The sequence below is a fragment of the Nansenia antarctica genome, assembly GCF_963989245.1.
Source record: "Nansenia antarctica genome assembly, chromosome: 19".
Lineage (NCBI taxonomy): Eukaryota > Metazoa > Chordata > Actinopteri > Argentiniformes > Microstomatidae > Nansenia > Nansenia antarctica.
Window position 1 is genome coordinate 17,292,397 of NC_137692.1, and position 7,500 is coordinate 17,299,896.

The following is a 7,500-nucleotide window of genomic DNA, read 5'->3' on the forward strand; positions in this document are numbered from 1 at the left end:
TTTTGCTAGTTGTATTCTCGACAGCTTTTTCAACTGGAGAGATGAGCTGTTTGCACGGTTATGCTATATTTAATGTGCTTTGTGTATAACGTGTTCAATGATGAGGATCTGGCTGATCCTATTTGCTGTAGATGGGTGGTTTTAATGTGATGATCACACGATCGGTCGGTCATACTGTATCCCTTTTGGAAGTGCACTGATTGCGTGCCAGTCTCCTAATTTTAGTTACGTAGGCTATCCCTGGCATTTATTTAATTCTTGTTCTTGTAAGTGTGCCGGGTTGGTGCCAATTATTGACCTGTGCGCATTGTAATGCACAACTTGGCCTCTCCACGCTATAAAGTAACTTGCATTCAAATAATTTTAGCTTAGGCCTACTCGGGTCGACAAGGCCTTGTAATAAACCAGCTTCGCCTGTGTTTATTGTTATGTTATTTGCTGCATTCTGATAATTTTAGGTCTAGTCTTCATCGGTAGGCTACGTGTCCAATTTAGCCTCTGCAACCTACTATGCATGTCAGTGTTGCATGACGAATACCATAGCATATCGGATTATATAAAATAGTTAATAATAATTGTGCCCCCCCATGCAGTTCATTGGCCCACCCTAAGACTGGGCCCTGGTGACGGGTCTGCATCACCTTAACATAGTCAGACAAGTACAACAGAGTTATATTAATATTTCCGAAGCATTTTTAATCAATAAATCCGCATTTACAATGAAGAGTGTTAAACTAACATCTTTAAGATCGCTACATTACCCACGTAGGGTTGCCACCCGTACCTTGAAATACGGAATTGTTCCTTATTTGACAGTTAAAAGATGCGTTCCGTTTTGAACCAATACGGAACAAACTTTCAATCCACCCGCATTGCGTGATTCCTCCAATATAATACTGCAGCGCTGGGCAATATCAGTGTTTCCTCTATATGCATTGATTCGTGGCGGCCCGCACTGCAATCGAGACTGAATCGCTCTCAACAGGCGCGCGGCGCGAGGCGACGCGCTTGCAAAACAGGTTTGTGATTGGTCCGAATTTCGCGGGACATTTGGATTTCTGGAAATCGCCCGTCGCCGGTCCCTTTAATCCCATACGTATCCTAATCGAAAATGCAACATCATCAGCGACGACTGTGGGTTATTGCATTTACTGCTGTTCTCTGGTTCATGTTCTTATACCAGTGCTCACTATAGAGTATTTAAAAATGGAGTGACTGCAGGAACAGGTGCTCTGTGGAGCTCATGAGGAGTGAGCTGCTGATCACTCTCAACTTTGAGCTGTCCTGTTCAGAGTTTTACTCCATTGTTTTGAAAGACAAACAGCTGCTCAGTGCTGCAAGGAGTGATCAGAAGTACACTTGGAAAAAGAAATACACACAGTGAGGAAGAGAGAGAGAGGTGTTAACTGTTTTCACAGGAAAAATAAGTAACACAATGAGGAGAAGAGAGAGAGCTCAACTGCTAAACCCTGTCTACTGCTGCACATGATTGAATGATGACTGTTGAATGTTTTGTAGTTTTATAGTTTCATAAATTATTATTTGCACAACCATTGTTGCACTATATTTGAAAGTGGCAAAGCTTTGTTTAATTGTAAGTTATTGAGTTAAGTTATGGTGCATATACTGTATGCTAATGCTTTTTGTTTAATACATTTTGTATTAAGATACGTTCAGTCAGTGGTAATAAAGCACTTGAAACTTTAAGTATGAATCTAAATGCTTTATTGAAACAATGTTTAACTTATGATTTACTAGCACTGGGGCCCCCACCCCGCCCTTGGGCCCGTGGTGGTCGTGGTCCCGAGGAGCGGGGCCCCTACTGCGAGGGGTGTCCCTTATTTCTCTGACTGAAAGGTGGCAACCCTACCCACGTCTGTCGTCTCGTCCACCATAATAGCGACAAAGGGTGCCTTTTTAATCTCCATTTTGATCTCTTCTCCCATCACTTCAGCAATAGCAAAAATCAGGTCGTTTTGTATTTTGCCTGACGTCCCAGTAAACACTTTGTTTGTGGACAGGTGGTAATGTACATCTGGGTTGTTTTCAGCAAGAAAAGAAAGCGCACTTGTTCGTTGAGCTGTAAATCCACTCGGGTGTCCCCAATAAAGTCCATTCATTCAAAGGTGTTCAAAAGTCCCACATCTACCGGCATAGTTACGCATCTCAATAGTGAATATCAATAGTGCGTATCAATAGTGCGTAAGATACGCAAATTACCTTGCTACGCATCTCAATAGTGCGTATCCAATCAAAAGACGTGCTGGGTGCTGACATCAGATTGAGCCTTACAGCAGGCGCCGTTGTTGATTTTGCTCGCCTACTCTAAATCTACGTAGGTTTCCATTAGGTACGCCACAGGTGTTCTCGTCCAACGTTAAGTTACAGGTCGTATCCGCGGCACCGTTTGTTGTGCAGGCGGGCAGATTTGGGAGCCCCCTAGCAACACATTTTGATTGGATAAAAGCTCTAACATAAAGGCCAGCCCTCCAAATCTCAATCGGAGACTGGAAGCAGCGCAACCAAGAGGAAAGCTATGAAATGAAGAGAATAGACTATGGGGAATCATTAATACATATTTGTGGAAAAAATATATTAAAATAAAATGTATATTCTGATGATGTTTAGGCCAGCAGAGAAGGCCTTGCTGGCCCTGACGGCACACCACTGGACTATAGTAATGATTTTTCTGATTATTATAACTATTGTGAATATTCGGACTATATTGACTATTCTGACTAGTGATTATTGTGAATATTGTGAATATTGTGACTGTAATGACTATTATGACTCTAGTGATGATTGGGAATATTGTGACTATTTTGACTATTCTGACTATAGTTTAATAACATGTGACAGGGTTTTATGAAAAAGTCTGTATGTCTGGCAACGTCATATTTCGGTTGTTTCCGGATTATGAAAGGGTAGATTGTAAGCTTTCAAATGATGTGTCATACATTGAAATCTGAAACGTTGAAGAAGTCATGCATATTTGAATGTTGATACCCCCCAAATCACCAAGCCGAGAGACCCACCCTCAAAGTATTTTCAGCCTTTTTTCACAGGTGGTAGCTGGTTAAGTTCACCCCAACCACTCCCTCAAGACAACCACTCCCCCATTACACTACCTGTCATTATCTACCTGTCATCTGTCAGTGGGGTTGTCAGCTAACCCTCAGGAAACAAACTTGCAGGGCTGACATGTTTAAATTGCTAAATAATAATAATAATATTTCAAGATTCATGAATTGTTATTGCCATGTGTGGCAAAAGTTTATTACATCATTATACAAGTACAAGAGAGTAAAATTCTTATGGCTTCAGTTTCAGTCGATATTTCAGCAGTAAGAGTAAACAAAATGGAAATGGAAAAAATTAGACAAATTTTTTTTTTGGGGGTCAAAATTCATGATGTTGTTAGTCCATAAAGCATCTAGTGGGACTTCGGTGTAGTTCCTTCCCATCCCATTTGGGCATCAAAGCTGTAATACAAATAGAATACAGTAGATGTAAAATGATTGCCCGCTGTTACCAACACACAATTTTTTTACAAAATAGTACTATGTTGATAAAATAGAATTGCTTATACAATGACAAATACCTGAAGTGCTGATGACTCATATCAAGGTGTCATCTCTCAGAACCTCTCACCTTCGTCATTTTGTAACATACATTTCAGGTCAGAGGTGTGGACACTTCTATAGTGTAGGCTTGCAATGCTTCCCATAGACTCTCATGAATGATAGTGTACTGTAGCCTACTTGTTGAAGTCATCCTGTACTGTAATAAGTAGTCTAGTGAAATAATTTCAATCCACAGTATTATTCTACACAGTATAAGTCTACAAATCAATGAATCATTATTCAATCATTATTTTTGATTCCACACAACATTACCATTCATTACAAAAGCACAATTGTTAGATTGCTTAAATTAGCAACTCAGTACACTAGTTAACACTGACACAGCTTAGCATGTAACTCAGTACACTAGTTAACACTGACACATCTTAGCATGTATGTCAGTACACTAGTACACTACAAACTAACACCTTTGCCGTGTCGGCAAGAAACATACAAACTTGTACATACACACAGCTTAGTAAACAACGCATGTACCTCACTTACCCAAAAACAAAGCAGAATCGATGAAACTTTCTCTGTCGATAGTCCTTGGTGGCAGCAGTCGTGTCAACAAACAGACACACACATGGCTATTTATGACGGTGTGGGATGTCGGAGTACTGAAAGCGACACGCCCACTAAAAAAATAAAAATAAAATAAGAATACTACCCCCCCCCCCCAAGTTTGCTAACTAACTGTAGGTATTTAGTGAATGTAAAACTGTTGGTTATAATATCGAGTGGGTTCTTCATCGCTTCAATTTTCGTCCTATGCCAAAAAACAGAAAACACATTTTCTGTCACAACAAGACTTGTTTGGCTCAATTGCGAGGCTTCACAATTCCCGACATGAGGACCTTTTGATGAAACGGTGTCACAAATGTGATGGCAGCTGGTGAAAGGGGGAAGAATACTTTTATTCTGGAAAAATGTAAACAAAATAAATTGAAGCTCATTTGTTGGTGGTGACTACTGAAACGTTGAAAATCATTGACACGCTCGCTAATCAAGCCAAAATATTGCAATGCAATAGATTCGGTGAGTTCGATTTTTCTGAATAAAAGTCCAAACATTTGGCCAGTTGCCGACCTTTCACCAGCTGCTGTCACATTTGAATATTGTCAATATTTTGAATATTCTTACTGTCGTGAATCTGACTATCATGATTATCATGATTATTATGAATAATTTGACTATCGTGAATATTCAGAATATTATGACCATATCGAGGTTTGTGACTATTCTGACTAGCCTAACTAGTGTGAATATTCTGACAATTGTGAATATTCAGGATACTGTGACTATCGTGATTCTTGTGAATATTCTGACTATCATCATTATTGTGATCATATTGTAAATATAATGACTATTTTTACTATTGTGAATATTATGACTATGAAGACTTTTTTTTTTAATACTCTGACTATTGTGAATATTGGAACTATTGTGACTATTATGACTACTGTGCACCTTAGTCTCAACAGGAGTCCCTCCCTGTTGAAATGAAGGTTAAACAAAACAAACAAAAGAAGTGAATATCCTGACAGCTCTGTCTGACCTCTCTCTCTCTCCTCGTCCTATCAGAGTTGAGGATGATGACGGAGGGGTGGTTCTCCAGCCTCCCCCGGACCCTCCCACGCCACGTCACCTCCCCTCACCAGGTGACCTCCCTGGCCCTCCGCCCCCCCACCCCTCCCCCCTGTCGCTACGGCGACCAGGCCGTGTCCCTCCATGGCACGCTTCCGCGCAGGAAAAAAGTAGGCGTGGCCTACGGACCCTCTCCTCTCCCCTCCCTCCCCCCCCTCCCCTCCCTCCCCTCCCTCGTTCCCGACATCAGAGAGGAACACCGGACTGCGTACAGGTACGGACACACGCACACACACGCACACACACACATATATATATATATACACACACACACACACACACACACACACACACACACACACACACACACTCACACACATATTGTGTGGCTGCTGTAACTCTATACAGATATGTGCAGATGTGAGGAAATGGTGAGGGACTGACCCACTCAGGACATAATAACCTTTAAGAAAAAGAGTGAACGTCATTAGACTGTCTCTATCCACACTGGGGGCTGTGGGGGGGCATACTGGCACAGTATCGCCATGGAGACCAAGTGTACAAACACACTATGGCTACACACAAACACACTACTGCTACACACAAACACACTATGGCTACACACAAACACACTATGGCTGTACTAAAAGCTAAATCATGCAGTTTTAGTGAACTTAGATCCGTGACCAGATAGCCTTCAGAAATTAATAACAAAAAGATTAGAGAAAAGATAATATCTTCCCTATTATTGAGGGAAATGGAACTCACATTGGTAACAGCAGTAAAGATATGCCAGGCTAGTAAGGTAGCGAAGCAGGATGTAAAGACGTTTGACGACAACGCACATGGAGCAGCCAGTCACGTTGGTGAGGCAGTGGATGGAGCAGCCAGTCATGTTGGTGAGGCAGTGGATGCCATTTCAGTGCAAGGAAAGCACCCTCCCAGGTTCAAATTCAAGGACAATGATGTATTCTGTTGCAAGCGGTGTGGTGATGAGCATAAACCAAGACAGTGTCCTGCTTAAGGGAAAACATGTTCAAAATGCAAGGGACAACACAATACAGGGACACAGCAAGGGACAAGGGACAAGGGACAAAACAGTAAATACATTTTAAAATCCCCCGAGGAGAGTGCCAGCGCGACTTCATGCCAGCCTGAAGAAGGAGCTAGACAGGATGACACGGTTTGGGTGTTATTGAACGGGTTGAACAACCGACGGACTGGGTCAGCTCCATCACCTGTGTAAAGAAAACAAATGGTGAGTTAAGAGTCTGCCTGGATCCCAAGGATCTGAATGAAAACATAGAAAGAGAACATCAGATCCCAAAGGGATGGAAGGGAAGATATCACCAGCTGGTGGAAAGTGTTTCAGTGAACTCGATGCTTCACAGGGGTTTTGGCAGCTGAAGCTCGATACTGAAAGCAGGCAGTACTGCAACTTGAACACACCCTTTGGGAGATACTGTTTTCGCAGGCTCCCGTTTGGCATCATTTCAGCGCCTGAGATCTTCCACAGAGCGATGGAGACAATAATAGAGGGTCAAGAAGGTGTACATAGATGGTTGTGGTACGGGGAACCGCGACATGACGAGAGACTCATGAAACTCTGACAGAGAAGAGAGTGGGCTGAAGCTCAACAAAGACAAATGCCAGTTCAGCGTCGGAGAGATCATAGTGGCACGTTCTAATGCTTTGGTCCTCATATCGGCAACCAATCAAAATGGTCGGACTTTTCTTTTGAAACACGGAACTACGTTTCAACGTCGTTGACAATCACAACACAAACTCGCACGTTAAGCCAAAATACTGCAATGGATAACGCAATGGATCCGGTGAGTAATCCCCACTGCTACCTAGTTAACTATCACAATACTTTACCTTGTTAGCAGGCTCACAAAGCAAGCAGTGTTAGTTGACTAGCGACGTGTCGTGGATTTTCAACAACGCGGAAACGTATTCACATTTTTGGAAAGAAAAGTCTGAACATTACATCGGATCCCGATATGAGGACCAAAGCATTAGAATGTGTCACATGAAACGTTATTTCAGTCCACACATTTAGCTGTGTTGCTCATTCGCCGAATGCATGATCCTTACAAGATGTACCTCGTTGTAAAGGTGACTAATCAGGCTTTCCAACAATATAAAATACAATACCAATTGGTATTAATAAAGGGGAGGAATAATCAACCAAAATAATGTTTCCGAACTTTTGACACATGACAAGGAATGGGGAAACGACTGACGCGGACTCTGTCTACTGAACCACATCTTACATTCTTCGATTCAT

The 7,500-nt window shown here is 42.0% G+C and overlaps 1 protein-coding gene across 1 annotated transcript in view; it reads left to right on the forward strand.

Annotated features, from left to right (window-relative positions):
- The window catches only part of LOC308173945 (breast cancer anti-estrogen resistance protein 3 homolog), a gene marked incomplete at both ends in the record, with an annotated part of 52,085 nt that overhangs the window by 21,217 nt on the left and 23,368 nt on the right, over positions 1–7,500 (forward strand). Inside the window, one exon of the mRNA XM_080548998.1 lies at positions 5,208–5,380. Within this exon, the coding sequence (XP_080405124.1) occupies positions 5,208–5,380 (173 nt within the window). The remainder of the gene's footprint in view (positions 1–5,207; positions 5,381–7,500) is intronic.